A 23887-nucleotide genomic window follows, 5' to 3' on the forward strand; every position below is an offset into this window, starting at 1 on the left:
TTTAAAAACTCAGGAGAAGGGGACATCACAAGCACAGGACTGCTACGAGCTGAGACATGGCAGGAAGGCCTGCAGCCAACCGCTCCCAGGTGTTTAAAAAAAAAAAAAAGGAAGGAAAAAGACAAATGAGGCCCGGGGGCAGTTCCCTCCGCAGGCCTCGTTGCCCCTTGAAGGGCCGGCGGGGCCCTGAGCGCAGCGGCGCCCTCCGGCCGCGGGCGGGGCCCCCCATCTCTCGCGAGAGGGCGCGGGGCCGGAAGCGCCGCAACGGGCGGCGGCCGCCATGGCGAGCGGCGGGGCGCGCACGTGACGCCAGCCCGCCCGCGGCGCGGCGGGGCCCCGCCCCCCTGCTGGCAGGCGCGCGCACACGTCGCCCGCGCAGGGCGGCGGCGGCGGCCGGGGGGGCGGCGGGGGGGCGGGTCCCGACGTCACGGGCGCGTGACGAGCGGCGCGCCGCCGCCAATGGGCGCCGCGTCCGGCGCGGTGACGTGCGGCGGCGGCAGCCAACGGCGCGGCGCGGGGGGCGGGGCGGCGGCGGCGGCGGAGGAGGAGCCCGAGCCTGAGGCGCAGCCGGAGCCGAGCCGGAGCCGGATCCGGAGCGTGCCGCGGGCGGCGGCGGCGGCCAGCGCCAGGCGACGCCGTCTCGGCCCCGACGGGCGCGGAGGACGCAGTGGTGGCGGCGAGCCCGCGGGCCGGGGCGCTGAGCGAGCTGGGGGCGGCGCCGGGGCCGCTGCTGCCGCCGCCGCCGTCGCCGCTGCCGCCGGGGTCGCTGCTGCTGCCGCCGCCGCCGCCGCTGCCGCCATTTTGTGAGAGTGCCTCGAGCGGGCGCCATGTTTGTAAGGAAGCAGTAGGGCAGCCATCTCCGGCCACCAGCATCTCCCCGCCCCGTGTGTGTGTCCTCTCGTTCTCCTGTGCCCCGGGCCTGCTCCTCCGAGCCGCCGCCGGCTCCTCCGAGCCGCCGTCGCCGCCGCCTCCGCCTCCTCCCGCCCGCGCGGGGCGGCCGGGCGCAGCCTGGGCGGCCTCGCCCTGCGCTGAGTGCCCGTTAGTGTCCCACTAGGTAACCGTGAGTGCGACCTTCATCGTCTCTCCTCACTGGGGGACCGGCCCTCCTCCTCCTCCTCCTCACCGAGCCGCCCCCAGAGCGGCCGTGCGCGCCGCCGCCGCCTCCTCCCTCGGCACCACGGGCAGCGGCAGTGTCCTGCCTTCCTCCACCTCCCTCCTCCTCCTCACCACACCACGGCCAGCACGATGGCCTTTGAAAGCCTGTTCTCCAAACCCCCAAACCCAGTTCTTGACCCAAACATGCCCGACTCTGACAGGCAACATGCAGGGGACGAAAGGTCGAGTAACATTCTTCTCTCTCTCCGCTTCTCATAATGGTGATACTAGTGGGGTGATGGTGGTGATGATGATGATGATGATGCCGGGTGTTAATGTGCCGAGGGGGTTAACGATGGCGGTAGATTTGCGGGGCAGGTCACCTCCAGGCTGCAAGGCTGGGGTGAGGGGGGCGGGGGGCCGGGGGGCTCACGGGGCTGCAAGGGCATTGTTAGCAGGGTTTTATTTTCTCGAATGCATGCCTTTTATACATCTTCATTTATTTATTCTGCCTGGGAAGGGGGGCTGTTTTCCATTTCTTTCCATAAATTGCACTTTCCAGCGGGTGTCTGTTGAATGTCACCATTGTTCTTTTTCTCCCTTGCCCTGGTGCTGCTAGTCAGGTAGGAAAGGGTGTTCTGAGTTTCTTTTTTTCTTTTTTTTTCCACATTGTTTTTGTTTATGAAGAATCTCACCAGGTCCATGTTTAACGTCATTTTCTTGCCAGATTACACCTTACACGTTTAACTGGATCTTTTTTTTATGCAGATTAAGGTCTGACTGACGTTATCTTTGCCACCTCTCAGTCCCCATGCGCAGAAAGCCAGAGTCCTGTTCCTGGTGAAAGGACCTCTGTTCCTCCCTCCCTCCCTTTCTCTCCTGCAGCTGCTGGAAATTAAAATCCTTTCTCCAGGCAGCTCTGGCCTTCCTAACTAGTTCCAAAAATACTGTTTCTGGGTGACAGCTACCAGTCCTTCAGCGTACATCTACTCACAGCGTTTGTAACACAAGTGCAGGAGTTAAAATGACTGTTTTTGACAGCCACCTTTCAGTTCTGTCCGCCCCACACAGCTCCACAACCATGCTTGGTACTTGTTTCAGAGGACTGAAAAACACCTAAGGGTCTGTGAGCGAATGTAACAGTTCCCTCACTGGAGAAAGAGTCATAAATTCTGTGTTATAAAAGGGGAAATGGAGGGCCGTACGAGTTGACCAACTGGTCCAAAAATCATACTGGGATTTAGCGACTGGTTCAGGGCAGACCTCGGAGCTTCTGATTCCTGCTCCTAGCTTCCTAAGTTTAATTTTGAAATAGCGTAAGCTGTGTCTCACTGTGTGTTCCAAAAGCGATATGTAAAAAGCAAAAGAGTAATACACTGGGATGGCTGAAGATACAGCATAGACTTGTTATGTCATTTCAACAGTAGCAGCAGAGATGTGTTAGGGTGTAGGCATTCCTAGGTCTGTGACTTTTTACTGAAGATACTGTTTCAGGGATTGAAGATGCTTTGTGTTTTAAAGTTCTCATTGAGGACGAGCACAAAAAAGCTTCATCCACACTTCTGCTGGAAGCATATTTTTTCTAGTTTAGAGTTCCTCATGTGATGTTGACAAACAGAGTTCCTCTTACCAGCTGTTCTCACCAGTGCACTTGTCCTTACACTGGTAAATTATGAAATAGAATAAATAAGTGCTACTTAGTAGCCTGATGTACTTTTAATACATTTTTTTATAAACATTGCTTTATAATGCTTTAGTTTCAGAAGAGCAGAAGACTAACAAAAACAAATACCTTTTAAATAATACTTTTTATCAGCAAGACTTCTGGAAAACTTCTGTCCTCTGACCTGAGATGTGTATAGTAAACCACACTCTTAATACACCTAGAGTGTTATTAAAAAAAAAAAAAGCCCTAAATATAAGTATTGGTATTGTATTAGATATGCAAATGTAAACCTGTCAAAATGTAATATTTATCTAGCTGAAATTTACAGAATTTCCCCAGGAGCTGGTTACTTGTGAGGCCTAGACAAAACCAGGGTCTTTCCCTGCCCCAGAAGACAGGGTTGGCTGGGGGGGACAGGACAGCTTTCAGTGGGAACGCTCTTGTAGTGCTGAATTGGTTTGTCAAGTCTCCTTTGTAGTAAGTTGAAAGCGAGGTATAATATTTTGGGTCAGTTCTGTAGAAAAGATGCAAGAGCATGATATACTCATTTTCTAAGTTAATGTGAACTGGAGTTTAGTGCTAGTGTTGTGTTTTAAAAGTAGTACGTCTAGTTTCATTATGTTTTATCTTGCATTCAGGTTTTTTGCTGCATTGGTAGCTCAGACAGACCAGTTTACTATAGTAAACTGCAGACCATAATATGCAGACCATAATAGGAAGGTAGTGAGATCACGTAACAGATTAGATCGACGTGTGCAGCATGAATTAATAGCATTTCTCTGAACATTTAAGAGTTTGGTTTTGAACTGATCTGTAGAGCTATGAGGAAGTTGGTTAGTGCTTTGAGCAGTAGGAAATAGCGAAAAACCTTGTCTGGCTGCGCTCAGAGCATTCTAAGATGGAAGTGTTGTTCTAATCCAGGGTCTTTGTTGTCTTGCTTTATAGAGGGGGCAGCTGATTACGTAGGGAAGGGTTTTCATTCTTGAAATATTTTTAGTTAACTCATTGTGGGGACATGCCCTCTCCTGGTGTGTTTGAGACTTTGTGTACACCCAGATAGCAGGTATCTTGTCATTTTGTCCTGTCGGGTTACATTTTATTATGGGTTGCTTGTTATGTAGGTAATTTTTCATGAGTAAGAAAGAACTCAGAGGCAGGGTGCAGGCAAACTCAGCAACAGCAAATAAATTCAGAGGAACGAAGTCCCCTTGGGATACACGCAAACTCGGCTCCGGCTTGCCATCAGCAAGGCGAGACTGTGGCAAAAAGGAGCACAGCTTTAAGAAAGGAGCCTTGGTGTATAAACTGCTGTGTGTGCAATGAGTGCGTTCTTCCGGACATCAGCACGGCCTGCTTAGTGTGATAGTCTGCGGGTATTGTCACACCCCCAGACAGGGCGCTTGCTATTCCGCCTGAACTCTTGTTTTATAGGCATTGTCCTGTCCTGCATGCGGCCAGTGGGGCACCCGCTTGAATCCCTACGTGCCTCAGATAAGACTGAATGCTTGCTGCAAACGTAAGAGTTCAGTCTTTGTGCAGACTTCTGCAGACTTTGATTTTCTGACTAATACTGAGCTGTTACAGACAAGAGAAGGACTTGTTTGCTACAAATAGTTCTGTGTTTGAAACCAGTGCCAGATTTCCAATTGCCAGAAATGCTAGAAAGTATTTTTTTTCTGTGAGTTGGATGGTGGTTTTTTTGTATATATATGTAATTATATATAAAATGTCCTATTGGTATTGGTTCTTTCTGTTTGCCATTTCTGCTTTACTGTCATTTAATCTCCGTACACAGAGTTTTCCTATAGTATTAACTGCTTTAAAAATAGCAGTGACCTAATGATAGGTCTGAGCAGTGAGATGCTAACTCACAGATCACGGAGGTGCAAGTAATGCCTCCATAGCCAGCGTGGTTGCGTTTAACATTTAAGTAGCAGGCCCCTTTTTACTTGTTCGTGGTGCAACAAAGTAAATTCTGCATCTAAGACAGCTCTCTGATGGACACCCAAAAGTCCTGTACAAAGTTTCTTGAGAAAATTGTCCTGATTTTTGGAAATGCCACGGCAAAGTCACGCTTTTCTATATTTTAGGTTCCTTTTCCAAGAACTATGGAAACCCCCATTGCACACTTCTTTGTTATACATTGAATATCATTTTTACATTTTGAAATGCAGTTGATAGTCACTTACTTTCTTGTTCAAGATAAACCGATTTGTGAATCGGTCCAGACAAACCAGGTGAATAGAGACTCCACCCAGTTGCTCCTTTGTATTTACTTTATTTTCCCAGTTTCTTCTTCCAGCTTTCTTAGGCATTACCTGTTCCCTTTCAGTGTACCAGTTTTCCACTCGTCTCCTTGGCAATCATGATTTTAAACTGCTGATACAACAGGTTGGGCTGGTTCACCCTAACGGAGAACTGCTCTGGGAAATTAGTCAGTGGGGAAGCAAAGGGAAAAGTGCAAGTGGCTCGTTGCAGATGGGATGGGTAACAGTGAATTCAAGTCTGTATTGTATACCCCAGTTACACGCTTCCTCTGTTGCTGCTCAGCCAGCATTGTTTTGCAGGCTGCTTTGTTGGTGTCTTGTCTTGATCCTTATGGCTCGTCAGCTCCTTAAAGCACTGTAGCAGCACAGATCGGGCAGCGTTTGTGGAGCTGAAGGGCTCAAGATCTCGTATAATCCATTGTCGTACCATCCAGCCCACCTGGCTGTGAGGCTCCCATCCATATTTAATATCACAGTGGATGACTTGCATGTGTCTTTTATTCTGCCCGTTCGTTAATGCCCTCTGTCGATGTGTGCATAGTTTGATTTGAAAATGTTTACTTGTAGCTGGATTTGGAGACTTTTTTTTTTAGTAATAGTTAATCACCAAAGAATGCATTCATGTTAACTTGAAGTTGTTTGTGATCCCTGTGTGCAGCCTTGTAGTGATTTATTGGTTCTGAACATGATTTCAAAACTGGCTTTGACATTAGGAAAATAGGAAATGAAGAGAAAACCACTCCCAAATATGCCCTATGGGCAAACAAGGCTTACTTACTGTCCAGCAAACACTGCAGGAGTGGCAAAAATGCGTCTGACTTGCATGGCTGTTAGTCCTCATCCTCCTGGGGTGGAGGAGGTGGTCTGTGTGAATCTCTGTCACTTCTTGTGTAGCAAGAAATGTCTGCAGCTGGAGGTGGGTAGGCAGCAGGGTGAGAAAGTGGGCCTTCTAGCGGGCTCGTTGGCCTCCACTGCCACCACCATTGCCACCGCAGGAACCTGGCTTTTGTCTTCTGCCTCCTGCGTTTCCCCCATTGTATGGGAACATGCTATCTGTCAAAGCCAGCCTAGGGATAAAAGATTAAAAACCCAAGCAATCTGCTCTGTAACTTTTCTCAATAACGATTTCACTTCCTAGCTGTAGATTAAAATAGCTGTGCATTTGCAGAGTGGTCAAACTTAAAGGACAACTGCAGGCTGCTGTAAGTAACCAGCGTAACGCTGTGGAAAAGGCCAGCATCAGTTGTCACTGGTCACTGGCTGGCTGACTGCAAGAACATCTTCTGCTTTTTGTAGTTCTTCCCTTACTCATTCATAAAAACTAGCGTAGCTGATTGCTAGGGCAAATTCATGTGATAAATTTTAGACCTCTAATAGACATTACTTGAGACATGTAACTTTTGTGCCATGGAATGCAGCTGAGTTCTTGTGCTCGTGGGGATTTTCTGACAGCACCATGTTAGCTGTGAGGGTGCTGCAGGTTGATCGCGTGGCAGCGGGCAGGAGAGAGTGCGCGCATGGATGTGAGATGTGGCGAGCCACGGGTCTGTGCAGTCACCTCTGTGAGGGGTGTGTCACTTCACTAAATGGCTCCTGACCAGTGCCAAAAACACCTGTGTTGTCTCTCTCTTGCATCATATGGCCTTATTGCAGAGGTCAGCAGCATAGGTGCACGTCGCTGTTACCAGCTCCTGTGAACTGAGGGCTGTTAATATGCTGTTCCTACGTGAGAAGATGAGATTTTGGACATCCTGGATGTTTTATGATACCCTATCTCTTTTAGAACTATAATTGCAGGAAGAAGAGGTGAAGGTTTCACAATGCACTCATTTTAGGAAGAAATAGACTTGTGTGTACATATATATATTTGGACAGTAAAATCCAGTTGTCACCAGAAATTAGTAGCTGCTTAAAAATAATTTACTGCTTAATGTGCTGGAGTTCTGATCATTGGTAATGTTTGGAGTCTTGTTACTGGGTCCTTTCTCTACAGCAATTCTCTGTGTACAGGAAGTAAAAGGGAGAGGTTTGCAACTTTCACTTTTTTGTTCTATATACTTTTTCTAGTGTTGGTAATGCTTTTGGAAATTCTTGGTTATTAATGTTCTCTTTAAGGCTTATTCTAATAAGCAAAGTCAAGGGCATCACATTGTAAAACAAAACTAAATTTCTAAATGAGACCTTTCCTCAGCTATGAATTAAACCTACCAGAAATGAACTTAACAGAAAACAATGTTTGATGATAAAGTTTCCCATTTTGGTTGTATGATGTTGTTCCTGTAAGTTCTTAAAGCATACAGTAGCATTCTTTAGATTCTCACATGGCACCTGCTGTATTTGCATGTATGCCAAGTAATTGCATTGGGAGGATTGAAAAAACAGTCCCAAGAGGGGAAAAAAACAACTTCCAGTTTCCTCAAAATACTTCAGAGCTCCAATCGTTAGCATACTGAGAAGATGCAGCTAGTTTTGTGTATCTTGGGCTTCAGGAGCTTGAGTCATAAATCTTTGAAGACAGAGGATGCTGTTTGTAAAACTGAGGGGGGTAAGGGCAAGAAAGGTAAGTTAAAGCCAAGTTTGAATGTTAGGTGTTACCCTGGAAGTACTGGAGTGGTGGTGGGTTACTTTACGTGTGGATTTCTGTTTTCCGTAACCAAAGAATCGTCTAACTGGTCTTTCAGTGATTTTACCAGGCTGATTCTCCTCTAAAAATTACTTGGCTTCTGTGCCTCTCTAATCCATTTTGGAGATGTGCTAGAAATACACTTGGGGCAGTGGAAATGCTTTATAGGTTTATTCCACATATCCATCAAGTTCCAAGTGTCCAGGGATCATGGAAGAGGGAGTGATCCATCAGCAAGTTTAGTTCTTTCCCCGGCCTTTGGAGATGAACCAAGTTTTGTTGTGCAGGGCTCGTAGGACAGGATCAGTGCCAGAGTGCTGCCTTCGGACAGGCTTTGTTTAGCTCGTGATGTTAGTTTTGCATTGCCTGTGTTTTGGACAGCAAGACTGCCTTTGCTGTCCCGTGGCTTAGGAGGAAATAGCAGTACCATTTGGCAATGTGGTTTAATCACTAAGCTTCTCCAGGGCTCCTTGTGAGGAAGTTCCAGTAGGTGATGCTATGGTAGCCAAACAACCTCCCAGTCACTTACACTGGGTATTTCAGGAAGTCGCTTTTGTTTCCCTTCCAGAAGGACTTAAATTGCAGTAGGAAACGCCCGGCTGCGAGGCCTGCTGGGGGCAGCAGTGAATGGCTGCCTCACCTTGGGGTAGGCCACCTTGTGGGACGTTTCTTCCCAAGCGTGCTTCTTCCCAAGTAAGGCTTCAGTGCTCGGGAGGGTTCACAGCATAAGGAATACAAAAATAATTGGTGTCCCCTTTTAAGGTGGTATACTTTCACTAGGGGAGAGCTGTAGTTTTTCCATGCCCTTACAAGTTGGATCCTGTATTCCAGGTGTCCTTTGTGGGAACTCATGAGGAGAATCTGTGTTACCTGTTGCTTTTTATTAACGCTTTGTCTTGCAGCTTCCAAATGTGTGTAGGGGCAGTATCAAACAGCTTGGGAATCCTGCTGTTTTTAATGCATGTCTGCATTGTGAAAAACACATACACACTGCCTATTCAGTTTGCAGTAATATGTGTGGAATCTAGCTAAGCATGACGTTCTCATAGCTTCCCTGCAAAATCCTTCTTTGCTCTGATATTTTTCTTTCCCTAGGGAATCTAGAGGAATATCAGATAAAGAGACAAAAGATGTGTCAGGTTTAGCTCAGCCTTCGCAAATATAAGTATAGAATCCAGGAAAGTAACACATGGCAGAAGTTTTAAAAAATAAATAAAATGCCAGTGTGTATTCCCTCAATGTACAGGCTGTCTTTGTGACTCCTAAGGTATGCAATGTGTAGGAATTGCACCCTAAACTGTTTCCCCCACAGTGTGTTGGCATTATTTCAGTGAACGATCTTTCTCTGTTGTATTGTTCTGTGGGGTAGGGTAGTTGAAAGAGAAATAAAATCTTGAAAAAGAAAGAAGATAAGATGACAGTTCTTTGCTTTTCTACATTAAGAAAATTTTGGTTTTATGTCAGATGTCTCCAGCAATAATAGAAGCATTCTAAGATGTTGTGTAAATCCAGAATATTCTGTAAGCAAGCACTGTACTGTGCAAAACAGAAGTTGATATTGTCTCTGGTTACATCAGTGGTGTGACTGTAGTTATCTGCCAAAGGGAAAACAGCATAAAGCTAGGACCCGTTTCCTAGAAAATCGTCTACTAGCTATGTGTTTTCCAGATGACATCTGTTTGTTGACTTTTATTACTTAGTAGTGGAAAAGGAGGTAGTCTTGCTTCACATCACTGAAAGCCCTTCCCAAAGCTGTTTGCTGTAGCCAAGTCCGTGGAACACGTGTAGGAAGAGAACTTCTGAAGGGGGGAGGTTCTGCACTCACTTTCTAGTGTCTAGCTTCAGTTTGGATTTTCAATGAAAAAGGAAGCCTAAACCGAAGGTAGTTTCTGCCCTATAGCTTCCTTCAAGCTTTCTCTGAAGAAGAATTAAATCATTTCCTGGAAATATGTTTTAGGCCAGTATCTTTTCAAATTATATTTATCCAGTGATTTTATTTTTTTTTAACATTCTTGAAGTTCAGTCCTTGGAAAATTTTAGGATTTTGGGGAGATAATTTAGGCATTTCGGGAGTAGAGAACAACTTTTGTAACCATACCTCTGAAATACAATCCAAAGGATAGTATTCCTGAGATTCTGCACAGTTGTTTTTCCTAGAAAGATATTTGAGTCGTGCATGCATCCCAGAAGTGTAAATATATGATGGCAGTTCCCAGAGGAACTGGAAAGTGGCAAATGCCTTATTTCCCAGAGAGCATTTTCAGTAGCTGTTTTACTGAAGAAGATATTTTAATTGAGTAGATGTCCTTGACCAAGTGAGTTTAGCTCACTTTGTCAAAATAGGAAAGACTGTTTTTTTTTTTTCCTAGTAGTGGCAGGTGTTTCATAAATATTTGCATTTCAGTTATGCACAGTTTGTCACATCTCTCCAGGATATACCTGACTAATAAATACTTTCATGGGTTATTAAATGATGTACTTCCGAACTTGTCAGGGAATGCCTGGGATAACGGACTTTGTGGTGTTTGAAAACAGGATTTGTTTTATGCTTGGGACAGATATTCCAATGTATTGTCCCTGGCCTTGGTGTGGTGCAGCGGGCTGGCCCCAGGTGCTAGGAGAGCACGGCATAGACTGCAGGGCCCGCTGGGAGGTACGGGTGAGCAGGGAGCCACCCCAAATAGATTGCCTTCCTTTTTTTCAGGGCCTTTATGGGATTGTGTGAGCCAATAACTGCATGTGTTTTCTTTGTTCTTTTTCCCATTTCTTCTCCCTAGCGCATCCATTTACTCAGCTTACAAAAATCAGTACTATGGCTTGCTTCTAAGTTCGTAACCACTGTGTATTTTCATTTTTTTATCTATTTATTTATCCATCTATTTATGCAAGGGGGTCAATGTGACGAGGCAGATGGAAAGACCAGATGCTGGTTTCATTCCTAAAAGAGAGGAATCTGAACTTGAGACTTCAGCTTAAAAGAGAGGGAGATCTTCCCTCTCAGTAAATTTCTCCTATTTATTCTCCCCATCTGGTCTTATTGTAGTTATGTAATTTCAATTTAAGGGGAATTTTAAATTCTTTTCTCTATCGTTAAGTGTTACTGTGGCTTGTCTAATGTGGATTTATTCTTGCTGCTCTAACATTATTCAAATTGGTGTAGCTCAAATGCAACTGTTTAGTATTTACATCATACTACTGGACCAACAACAATTCATAATTTGTTTCGTGGGCCTCTTTGGAAGACTTTCTCTTGCCTTCAGGATCAGTGTACTGGAGTATTGCCATTCTGGTTTCAGAATGGCCAGGCTTGCGTGTTTCTAGGTCAGCAGTGGCTGGTGCATACATGTTTTATACGTATAAAACCACTGCTAATTTATTTTTTCTTAATAGATACAAAGTGATTTTAAAGTGCTATTGGCCTAAGGTTAGCAGAAATATCTCTGGGCCCTGCTTTCATTTAATTTCTGCTGCTGCTTTCTCTTACACCAGAACCAACTGTCGAGCAGAAGCACGTTGTTTCAATCATGGTCCCTCAGGATCGTTCCAGAGCAAGGAGCATCAGACGTGATGGATCATAAATCCTGTTAGGTAGCTACCCCAGGCAGACTGCAATCAAAATGGGTTTAGTTTAGGTGCCTTTTGGTTTGTATGCCAAATCATTTTCCTTTTTCATCTAGCTCTATTTGCAAGTGAGAGCAACGAGGCCTGGGCCCGTCTTTCCTTTCACAGCAGCAAGGCACAGCACATAAAGTGAATGTCATCGTTTTCCGATGATAGCTGTGTTCACATCTTGACTTTAAGTTCCTTCTGTTTCAGGAAGGCAGATCTTTATGCAAATGCCACAGGGCCTGACAAGTTACAGCTTTGCCAGGCTTACGAGTCTGTTGTATCTGAGGTCTTCGTAATGCTTTGTCACTTCTTCCTACTCCAAGAGACCAAATTTCTACAGCTTTAAGTTTTTTGTTGTCAAGTCCAGATTCCATTCAGATACCAGAAGTAATCCTCAGCAGATGCATACCGAAAGGTTGGAGCACTGTGCATCTCTCTGCGCTTTATGATCTTTTGTTACTGCTTATAGACAACCTTGTCCTTAACAAAGATTAAGCCTTGGTATGAAATCTTCAATCTTCTGTTTATGAAGCTGTTAATCTAATAATTCTAGTAGTTTTTCTTGGCTGTTGTACTGAGAGACATCCCAGTGCAATTGTGATGGATGATTTTTTTTTAAATCCTGTAATGCATTTTCAGTATGTGTTTATGGTAGCAAGTCAGAACGCATCGCAATAAAGAGCTGATTTTTCAGTTGCTCCTTTTAAACATGCTGCAGTGCCGGAGTCCAGAATGTGGACACAGATGTAGAACAGTTTTCTGCTTAAACTCTGTGCTTTAGGAAAAAAAAAAAGTATGTATGCGATTTTAATGTAAGTGTTCTGAGCTGCTGCATAACAGAGATGTGAGCAGATCAGAGATGAGGAGGGCTGGCTACATTGTTCCTTAGGTACAAAAGGCTTTGAAAGCCTCTGATGCCCAGTTTCTCAGTTGTTTGAAATATATAGAGGCATAGATCACAACCGGTTTAATGTGACTCTGGGTTCACTTGTCTTCCCTGCCTCCCACTACTGCATTTCCAGGGACATCAGAAGATATTTTGCAAGGAACTCGGCGTCATTGACTAGGCAAAAACTTCAAAGCTTTATTAACAGACATTGTTGCATTCCTGTTTCATGCAAGATAAAGCCTTTGACTCTTCCAGACTAACAGTACACAAGGAATATTACCGTTTTAACACTCTCTCCATCAAGTGGAAGATTGTTTTAATTGTCTTAATTTTTTTCTTTCTTCATTAAAAACTGCATTTTACTCTGTACCATCTTCCTCAATGGTCCAGATCAGCAGATATTTGCATTCCAAATAACAAATTACTTCCCAGACAATTTCCATCAATCTCAGGGTTTTCACAGTAGTTCATCATTTTGTAAGTAATTTGGTTGATACTAAATATACTACATTGTTTGTCTAAATGTCATACTAAGCTTTTTTTTTTTTTTTTTTTTACTGTTTTGTATAAAGATGAAAGAATAGTAGTCTCGAATCAAAGCATACAGCAGTGATAGTCTGTATGTGTTGGCAGAGAGGAGCAGAGTTACCCACCGGCAGCAAAGAATAGTATATGCAAGAGTAGTTTTAGGACCACCAAGTGATCCTCCATAGTAAGAAATACAAGTTAGAAAAAAGCAAAACAATACATAGATTTATTCAACTACCTTTTTCACTGTGTTGATTTCACAGCTGGTTTTGCCAGCTGTTGTTGGCAGTGCCCGCTTCAAGATTTATGATGTCTGTTTACTAGTAAATGAGGATTCTCTTTACAGGGTAGGGATTTGTGACAAAAACCTGAATTTCCTATTTTGAACTTGTATATGGTTTTGTAGTATCTGTGGGCTTCTCCCCTTGCTGCCCCCACCCGGCAGCTTTTCTGTTAAGTACCCGCTGAATGTGGTACTTTCACAGGGTGACGGTTTCAGGCATAATAGGGCTTCACACCATTTTCAAGTAGTCTCCATGTAAAAATACAGTGTTGTGTTTGTGTAAGGTTCTGTGATGTCTACGAAGTCTGAATTCCTGACGCAGAGGAAAGTAATGTAGAAAGAGTTATATGGAGCCAGTTACGTAAGTTTGAAAGTACTGTATTCTTCCACAACCAAAACCCAGCAAATAACAGAAGGGGGATTGGGATTGCTTCAGCAGTCTCACAAAATAGGCTAGAAATAGGGATTGGGCAGAGGTTAGCTAGTGTTTTGTTGGATGTATTTCTTTTATGGCAAAATATTTTCAGGGTTGTTATTAAAGGCTTATGTAATCATATATATAGATTCCCCCCCCCCCCCCCCCCCCCCCCCATACAGGTAGAGATGAGCACTAACCTTTCTCTTATTTAGTCAGCAAGCACTTGAAGTGACGCACCTTGTGTTAATATTTATATGTTTGTTTTTGAATCATCCTTTGGTGTTAATTCCAATGTAAAGACTTTTGACACTGTCATGTTCATCTGCGCAAGTTATGGTTCCATCTACAATGATTATTGTATCAGTTATTGCTGTGCTGTGTGAAAAGAACCCCTACAGAAGTCAGGGCTAGAAATTTGGAAAAACAAGCAAACAAAAACCAGGCATCTTAGAAAAATAGCATAATCTGTGTGTTTAGATTCCAGCAAATTGACTTCAAATGTTAACTGTTCCCTTCTTGTCATCCACTACCATTAATTTATTTTAAAGATTCAGTTTAACCACCAAAGTAATTTTCCTTTTTGGAACTGCTCAGGCCATTGGCCATTGCACACTAATTAGCACAGACCCATCTGAAGTTCCAGGAAACAGTTTGTTGAAGGAAAGGTGTGCATAGGACAGTGCATTGTTTTTCCTGCAGTGCCCAACTGCTTGTTTTTCTCACTGCTATTCCTAACTGTATGGTTTTCAGAGAGTTTTAATTGCCTTTACATTTGACCATATCTGTTCTGCAAGTACGGCAACATAAAGAGAAGTAATAGCATTGTAGTTAAGTATTTCTAGAAATGGTCAAACTATGTTTTCAGTTTGAAATGGGTTTAAGTGCAGCAGTGGGCGATATATTGAAGCTGTGTTTTTAACTGTGTTGGAGGAAATTATGGAAGAAGGGAAGGTGTTTGTTCTGAGAAGTAAAACAAAGCAAAAAACACACCATAGTTTTATTATTATTATTAATTTTATTTTATTTTGCAGTACAATTCAAGTGCGTGTAATGACTTTTATTCCATTTTTCTACACAAGAAAATCCTAGTAGTTTTTGGGGTGTTATGTATATTATAATATGCATATGCTTGTGTATGAAAATGTAACTGGTGGAAAGAAATATTGGGTGGCTTTGTTTTTATTGTGCTGTTGGACAGACAAGAGAGATAATATTATGTAATTTTATTGTATTGATATTTTTTCCTCCTACAGAGAAGATGGGGAGCTTGAAGATGGTGAAATAGATGATGCAGCTTATGAAGATGTGAAAGAACATGGTTCAAAAGGTGATGATAAACAGAAAAATGAGAAAGGACATAGAAAATCACGGAAGAAACGCAAAAAAGAAAAAGAAAAGAAAAAGTCAAAAAGGAGAAGACGGGATAAGCATAAGGTTAGAAAACGCAAACCAGAGTATTGAAAGTGCTTATTTTAGTTCCAGGTTTCCAGATTTAGACAAGAATCCAGGAAATGAGAGACGTCTAAAAACGGTATTATTACTGTTTAGGCAGTTTTTGGACTTGAGTGCATTTTTTGAGTTTCCTATCTTATCAATGCATTTCAGCATTACAGAATTTAAGTAGACCTTGACATGTGGCAGTGCATATTCATGTATTTCAGCAATAGTTTGTGTGGAGTAAGAGGTCATAAATCATTAAGTAATCCAGTTGTAGCACATTTCAAATGATAATTTAGAAACTTACTTGTTAGCTTTGACTAAGTGTATTTCATAAACTTGGTTTTCATCAGCTTGTCTTTAAAAGAAATGCATAATCAGATTGTGGGTTTAACTATGTTATTTGTGATACACGTTTTCATTGGATGCTTATTTATTTCAACATTTCTCTTAATTGCAGTTTACAAAACACTCACATTTGGGAGCATTTTGCAGTTTGACATTGTCAGTGGTTGTGGTAGTTCTGACATAAAAGACCAAAGTGTTAAACCACTTCTGAAATTGTTTATATCTTAAGCAGCAATATGACGTAAGCACTGGCCACTACCAAAGGTGATGGCAGCCGAACCACAGGGAGTGAGAATTTCTTTACAATAACAAGCATAATGTAAATTTCTCAATTTCATTTGTTCAGTTTCTTAGCATACTTATGGAAAGAAAAGATTTCATGCCAGTTGAGTGAATTCTTCAGTACACTTAACCTTAAGATAATGCATAGAACGTATTTTAGTTGACTCTTAAGTAAATGCAAGAGATTCACAAAATTTTCACCTAAAAAATTAAACTTGATTGCCATTTTCTACAAATCACGGAACTATAGTGTTCTGGTATGGTTTTGAGAAGGGGAGCGGAAGAATTACAATTGATTTGTATGCAGCTAGTTTCCCCTCTAAATCTTCTACAAACCAATACATCTAAATGCACTTGTAATGGAGTAATGTTGAGTTTTCTCCCAGCAGAAAATGATGGGATGCCAATCTATTCTATAGTCATATGCAAGTTTCTAGATGGCTCCCAGATTTTTTAGCCTTCCAGCAGCATCTCTGCTATGTTGCAAAGAAGTAGGTCTCAGAGAGAGAAACCCTTGGGAAACTGATAGAACCTAGAGTAACCAGATAACCCTCAAGGTTTTCATTCAAAAGCCTCATTGGATCAAATCTCTTTCTCTGATAAAGAGTGGGTCATCAAACTGTGCGTTCTTTGGTCTCCCCCCAGAGGTGGAGGTTTGTTAGAGTTAAGAAAATACTGCCATATTTTGGGCTAGGGGTCTATTTAAGTTCACATGCAGCAAACCAGTTACATAGTAAATTATGTAACAGCATTTTAAAGAGCTATTTTCTTCTGTTTCTTTTTTTCTCCAGCATAACTCCCCTTCCAGTGATGACAGTTCAGACTACAGCCATGACTCTGATATTGAACGTACAGAAAGATCACATAAAAAGAGTAGCAGTTCTTCATACAGAGATTATGATTCTTCATTCAGTCAGGTAGTAATTTTTTTAAACTTGATTTCCCATGTATTTATTTGGGTGCAATTTTAAAAATGTGTTTTTCGAAGGTTGACTTGATCACAGAGCCTGTTCTCACAGATTTCAGGAAGTACGTATAGTTCTCATCTCCTTTGGGTAGATTTCCAAATGTAAAGTGTTATCTGTAGCATGAGTGTAGGTGTTGTAAACAAGATTTATGCTATTTTTCTTCTATCAGGTGATTATTAAGATATCTTTACTATTGCCTACCTCGGATTTAGACAGTACTAAGGAAACAGCTCTTGAAAAGTCACCTTTAAATATCTAGAGTTGCTGCTGCTTTCTGATAGCTCAATTTGTCCTGGCTTTTCTCAGTCTGTGCAGCTCAATAGCCCTACTGAGACCACTGGGTGAAATAGAATGCCATTCTCTAAAGGTGAGATAGAGTAGTTAGAGGCTTGTTGGAACTGTATTACTTTGGAGGAGAGGAGACTTTCCTTTTATCCTGAAACCATTCCAGAAACCTCTAAGCCAGCCTGATTTATTAGTGAACTGAAGATCTTGTCTGCAGAAACTGGAGAAGGGACAGTGCTGGCTTAGGAAGGGTCAAAAGAAATATTTTATCCTGACTGTCAGAGACAGGGCAGATTGCGTCATCTGTGTCCAAGATTATCAGGATATGGAGATCATGAGGGAAAGATTTTATTTTAATCATAGTTCTAATTAACCTTTCAGAAATTGGATATAACAAGTTAAATTTTAATTCTGCCTGCTGTTACTAAGAGAGAACTCTGTTATTAATGTAAACATAGGATTCTTGTTTCAGTCCTGCTGACTTTCCCTGAATGGATACTCTTCAAACTGTTGAACACTGTACACCGAAGTAGCCTGAGTTTCAAGAAGCAGCTCAGTTGCAGACTCCACAAGTTAATCAGCTTTGCTTCTTGACAAATGTCCAGTAACTTCTCAAATTTCAGCAAAACAAGCATTAAAGAATCTTGTTGACATGCAGTATCAGTACAAAGTCTCCCAACTAAGTGTGAAAGTCTTATATTTAAAATTGTTTGCGTATTATGTTGCCTATTGTAACATAGTTAAAGTAATTATCTAAACATAGGAATTCCACTATGCATTCTTATATATGTGATCTAAGCTCAACTGTGAAGGATCTGAATATATTTTTATGTGATTTGAACACGTTCTAATCAGTAATTTATTTTTTAGAAGAACATCTTTATGTTTTTAGAAGAACATCTTTACAGACTAGAAGTAGTACTTAGAATGCTTAGGACTGCGTACATTAAAATTCTTTGTCAGCCTCTCTGAGAAGCTTTCTGGAGTATAAATCCTGATGCTGTTCTTTTGTTTAAAAAAAAAACACTTTTTTTTTCCCTATTTTGATGAACTCAGAGTGAAACGTATTAATTTCTACTGAATAACTGATTTTTATTGTTTATTATTAATGCTTGTTTATGCAGATCTGTAGACAGCATGACAATAAGACTAAAAACAATTGGTTTTGTAGAGCAGTTTGGAGGGGTGGTGTTTGAAATATTGAGTTGCTTCTAAACAATACAATCCCTTTCATACAGCATGGACACGTATCAGGAAATTACATGAGTTCACAGAAAATGCAACATAAAAAAAATGTAAAAAGTAAGGAGTATGATGACTATAGTCATTACAGTGATGAAAACTTTGGTAATTATAACGATGAAGAAAAAGATGAAGATTTTGCCGATCAGCTTAAACAATACAGGCAAGCTAAAGAGACCTCCAGTAGTGATTTAGGACCTCCATTTCCGAAAGAACCAGTGAAAAAACAGGGGATGAAAGGGATCCAGAAAGGTAAGATAATTTGAATTGTTAGCTGTAGTAATGGATGACAGTAGCAGTTGTATCATGCACCATTTCAGGATGTTTGTGTTTAGAGCTGAATGAAGAGAGCTGCAAGCAGTGGCTTTCTTGTGAGGTAGCAGCCTCTCATCCGTAATGGTACGCTGTTTATTGGGAAGGAAGAATATCATATGGTTGCATTGTTGCATTTATTGATGAAAAGATCGAATGTTGGGTATTGTATATGTAGTAAATAAATAAATAAAACCTTACCTCCCAAAAACAAACAAACAAAAAAAAAAAACACCACACGCTCTTGATTATGTAACTGACTAAGGAATCATAGGGCTGTAAAGTGTCTTTCTGGGGCATTTCATGAAAGTCTGAAATGGGACTTGATGCAGGGGAGGGGAAGGAGTATGTATTAGGTGAATTCCAATACCCAGTTTAGGCCATGTGTTTGTGTGTATGTGTGTGTATGGATGTATATAAAATTATGTAAAGTACCTAGAAATTTTGATAGGTGCCTGAATACATTTATCAGCTTGCCCTGTAAGTATGCTAAGATCCTTTTGTTTTTATTTTCACAACTTTTCTTTCATTCAAAGATGGACTTATACAAATTTTGATGAAAAAGTATTCTGAAAGAGTCCTGCTGCCCTTTTTTCATGCCCTAGTTACATAAACTTAGTTATGCAAGCATTCTTGCTTGCACCTTTCATTTGGTGTGTGATCATTTCCTTAACTTGGCAGTGCAACTCATTAAGCCAGCTTACATCTCTGGTTTCTGTATTACGAAGGGACTTCTGACTTCCCCCGTCTTCTTATATTACTACCTGTTGTCTTAGGGTGTGGAAGGTTAGACAAGGGAGACAGTGCATACCGTTTTTAGAGGTATCCTGATCTGTCATCTAGAAATACTTCACTTATTCTCTTTGCTTTTTCTGTGAGATAAAAGGTTGGCATCAAAGTTCATATTTCAGAAACTGTTGATTCAGTCAGTTTGCAAAATTGTCTCCCTTTAACTGTGGCTAAAGGTTTGTCTGCCACACAAAATTTGAGCAGGGTATTGTATGACATGACTATCTGACTAGTTCTCAAGAAAATGCGGTGTTACACAAAGCTAGTAAGCTTTCTTTCATTTACTACTGGGGTGATCTTTTGTGTTCTATTTTGGTTCAGAACAAAATAAATTGGCAAAAGATTGTTAGACTCTACTTAGCTGAGACAAAAGTGTTTTTCATGTGCTGTTTGGTAATGCTGCTTCAAGATCTCTGTCTGCAAGTCACTTGGAATCAGCCTTGCTGTTGTGGGGTGGCTGCCACCTGAAGCAGATGTGATGATGTCTGCAGAGCTTTGTTTTTCTTTGGTTTTAAGTTAATGAGAAAGCAGATGGATACTCTGTCTCCATGTTTTTAGTTGAGGCTATGACTACTGGCATGCTGATAGCTATAAAAGTACTGCCTTGAGGCTTCTAAACAGTTGTCATTAAATATTATTGCATTCAAAGTTGTTCTGTTATATTTCTTAGGTTATGATCTCTAGTTTCTTGGATGTTGTGATGCATATGTGTGCACCTGGGTGCCAACTGTACTGGTTAGTTCTGTGTTCAGAAAGTGCCCAAATAGCACACAAATATTTTAAGTGTTTGGGCTAGTTAGAAGTCACGTGTTTGCACTTCTAATTGTGAGAAGCTGCTTTGAATGAGATTAATTTTATATTCAGTTTATCAGTCTGCTATTGATTTGAAGAGCTTTTCAAAGAGCAGGCAGTTGCATAGAATTATAACTGGTTGGTGTAGTTCTACTTGCCAAGTCATGATTCAAGACAGTATTTGGGAATTCAGACTGCAAAAAGATAGATATTTAGCTTTATATTTGTCTGCATTTGTTGTCGCTAGGTAACTGTCTGTACTTTCTGAGGTAATTTAAAAAGGTCATTGCTGTTTTTCAGGTATTTCTCAAAGAGGTAATAATTACAATGTTGGTCGGGGGCGTGGAATGCAGAAGAAATTGAAGCGTAAAGATCGTGGAAGGGGAAGAGGCAATAAAGGATCTGATGGCTTCCATGAGGTATGTGGAATTAAAGTTGAATTTCTAATGCAGTTGTTTCAAATGACTGGACATCTCGTTTTAACAGAAGACTATTTAAAAGTACATGTTTTTTCACTTTTTGTTCTCTTCTCTATAAAAGTCAGTTCCCTTACTAGAATTTTCCTGCACTTGATGTACAAAGTACAGTTGATAACTTAAACTAATAGATCGTTTTCTTGTTTTTCTTGGAAATAAGAAAAACTAACAGAAGTGGTTTGTGAGCTTTGATTTTGAACGGCATATGAGCTTCCATGTTAACTGTTTCTAAAAGATGACGTTTTGCTACTACCAATTCACCTCAGTTTTTTCAGTGGAGAAACTGGCTGCCTTCAAATGTTTTGCTAATTTTCTTCTGAATCATGAAGGATTCTGCTTCTTTCCAGAGCTATGATGGTGGAAATGGAAATATATATGACCTTGGTTTTCGTTTAGTAATTATTTATTACAGGAATTACCAATTATTGTTATAGGAATTAGAGAAAACTTGGTGTTTGATATTGCCACGGTATTAATAAATTTGTCACACCAATCTTCAACTATCTAAATGAAAAAAAAAATACAAAATTACTGATTAAAGAATCAAATCCATCTATGGCTGAAAAACATCATTTAAGCAAAATCCCATTTAAATGTATACAGCACATTGAGATCAGATTCTGAGGCAATGGTAGTTTATCTATCTCCCTAAAATATCTGCGGCTCTCCTCCCTCCTGCACTGAAGAACGCATGTGGCTGGCTTCTAGCTGATGCAGTAATGCGTAGTTCAGCCATGGTAATTTATCCCTGTGCTCTGCAGATGGCCCAGCTCTCGGGGACTCCTGGGTGGTCCAGATCAGATTTTCCTTTCCCTGCCCTGTATGTGGTAGGGTGAAGGGCAGCCGTTTGATCTGTTAGGACGATGCTTGTTCGTAGGACTCCTCCCTCCTGGTGCTGCCGAACATGCCCTGTCATCCAGCTCTGTCTCCAAGCTGTGGGGAAGGGTGGAGACGAGGAGGCAGCTGCAGGCAGGCCCCAGCAGGGCTAGGAGACAGAGAACAAAAAGCTGGGCTCCTGGCTGCAGCGAAATTATGAATTCTGCCACACAGATGCCGAGTTGTGTGGTGGGGTGACTGATGAGATTCTTCTGCCACGCAGCTGCGTCCCTGGGACTCTCAGTGACACAACTGGAGCATTTCAACCTTCCTCGAGCTGTTGTTTCAAGTGCTTGAGGTGTGGGATGGTAACTGGCTTTCAGTGCTCTCAGAAAGGCTTGGGGCATTGTTTTCATTTGGTATTTGAATTAATCTTGAAGAGGATCAAGTACTGGATTCAGAACTTCTTTGTTTGGGGCAGCTGAGATTTCTCTGGATTTAATGTGTTCCGAGTAGAGATGGAATCTCCACTGATCCAGGAGTGGTGTTCCTAGCTCGAAGCAATGTTCAAGACATTGCTTCTCAACATCAATAAAATCCGCTAATCATTCTTAGTGTTAATGTTTTGTGACATTGCTTAATTTGCCAAGCAAACTGAGTGCAGACACAGGGTGTGCTGATGCTCATGTTTTCAGTTTGATTGTCGTGAAGAACCACATCCATTCCATTTCAGAAGTTCCTACTCAGCAGTCAGATCCCTGTTCATTTCTGTGGAAATCAGAAATTGGAAAAGCTTAATTGCCCTCTATTGGCAGATCAGTAGGCGACCACCTATCATTGCAAATAAGGCATAAAAATCGCGTGAGAAGCAGGTAGAGGGGAAGGTTAGACTAAATATAGCTTTGTAGCTGAGGTGGTAGCCTGGATATCTGGATGATTGTTCAGCTTCTGACTCTGCTACAGGCATTACTACTATATTCACGTACAATTTTTTTAAAATTGTAAAAACAGAAAATAAATTTATTTGAACTGAACACCACGCATGGTGGTAACATGGGGTGATAAGTAGATTTGTGAAGGAAATGCAAAGATGAGGTGGTTGATGGTTCGGGATTTTCTCAGCAGCAAGAGCTCATGCACCACCAGTGCTGCTGCTCAGTCCCCTCTGCTGCTGTCTTCCCAGAAGCACTGGTGAATTGCCATTCCTACCCACGTGCCTCAAGTCTCCCCACTCATCACATGGGGAAGCAGCTCTGTCACAAAGTGCAGTGCAGTTTGGGTAGAGAACAGAAAAACCACAAAAAGGTGGACCCTGGGGGAGGCATTCTGGCCAGGGTACCTGGTGCTGGAACAGGGTGTTGTCTTTCTCATCTCTCTCTGTAGGGTGAAAATGCTCAGCCATTAATCAATGTGCTTACCAAGCTGACTGATGAGGTTTAAAGGCTGACTCCTGGTGGCCAACAAGCTGCTAGCACTGCATAGTTCAAGGAAAAACTAGGAAATGTTTTGTTTGGTCTCTTTTGCAACTGAATGTTATTTTACATTAAGGCTTGCAGAGGTGGTGGCACGTCACAGGGGTAGTTACCAAAGCCCATGTGCAGAGGTGCCCTCAATCAGGGAGGTGGGAGCGGGCTTACTGCGTGCCTGTGAGCCAGCCCTGCCTTTGAGTATTACCAAATGAAATGTGAGAGGTAAATAAGTTCACTGAATGGACAGAACATCTGTTGTAGTGTGAGAAGTTTCTGATTTGATTGCATTTATAGCAAACATAGCATTAAAGCAGCTAAGTTTTCTTATGTATAAGTGTGTGTGTTTACCTTTATTTTGATCTGTGGGTATAATATTAAGAACCTAATCGTGGTGTAGTTAATCACATTTTGGGGGTAACTACTGCACTAAATATGCTCTAATACTGTTGCAGCTGCACTTAATAAGTAAGCATCAGCAGGATGTTCATTTTCCTTACAGGATGGCAAACCAGTGAAGAAATGGGTTAACATGAGTCAGGAATTCATAAATCAGCATACAGTGGAACACAAAGGCAAACAAATTTGTAAATATTTCCTTGAAGGGAGATGTATTAAGGTAAATATGCACCATGTCTGTCCGTATACTTCTTTGGTGTGAGGAAAGGGAGAAGATTTTTGTTTTGTTTTGTTTTACTTAGCTGATATAAGAAAAACTGACGGGTTGAAACACAGTGTTTTTACTTCTTATGTTTGACATATTTATAGATAAATGCCAACAGAAAATTTTGTGGAAAAATATTCTCTCTGTTACACTTCTACGATTATAACCAATTCTATTAAAAATGGTTGTTTGCTAATTGGTGTATTTACAGTAAAAACCTCTGTGATAGTATTATAAACTTAGACTGACAATGTGTCATGTAAATCTGTAACAAATCTTACGTGTGGAATCTGTAGATGGGCAAAGATTTCTGAAAGTATTAGATCATTTCTCTGTTTTATGGTACTAGAATTTTGAAACATTGAAGGAATTGCTTAATTATGCTGAATTATTTCTCTCTCTAAAGTAAAAAGTGGGGTTGTAGTAATAGTTCCCCTACCAAAGAACTGAAGTCATCTTCATTCAGCCAGCAAGTGGAAGGCAACAGAAGGAAGAGAATACTATTCAGAGCAGTCAGCTGGCAAGCAAAAGCCCTAGTAAGACAGTCTGTTATTGCATTAAAAAATTGCTGTTGCTTCATTTTGAAGCTAATGCTGCTGTGAAGTTGAATCCTCTGATGTCAGAATAGTTCA

The 23887-nt window shown here is 41.7% G+C and overlaps 1 protein-coding gene across 2 annotated transcripts in view; it reads left to right on the plus strand.

Moving 5' to 3' along the window:
- Nucleotides 1–23887, plus strand: part of ZC3H6 (zinc finger CCCH-type containing 6) — a 36126-nt gene that overhangs the window by 3940 nt on the left and 8299 nt on the right. Inside the window, exons 1-6 of one of the 2 annotated variants that reach the window (XM_040554126.1) lie at nt 749–1337; nt 14632–14812; nt 16237–16362; nt 17937–18192; nt 20134–20252; nt 23094–23210. In XM_040554126.1, the coding sequence (XP_040410060.1) occupies nt 1246–1337; nt 14632–14812; nt 16237–16362; nt 17937–18192; nt 20134–20252; nt 23094–23210 (891 nt within the window). In that variant the 5' untranslated portion in view covers nt 749–1245. Of the gene's footprint in view, nt 1–748; nt 1338–14631; nt 14813–16236; nt 16363–17936; nt 18193–20133; nt 20253–23093; nt 23211–23887 lie in introns of those variants that run through there. The other variant, XM_040554125.1, reaches the window with a different exon arrangement.

Source organism: Cygnus olor, chromosome 3, assembly GCF_009769625.2.
Source record: "Cygnus olor isolate bCygOlo1 chromosome 3, bCygOlo1.pri.v2, whole genome shotgun sequence".
In the NCBI taxonomy this organism is placed as follows: Eukaryota; Metazoa; Chordata; class Aves; order Anseriformes; family Anatidae; genus Cygnus; species Cygnus olor.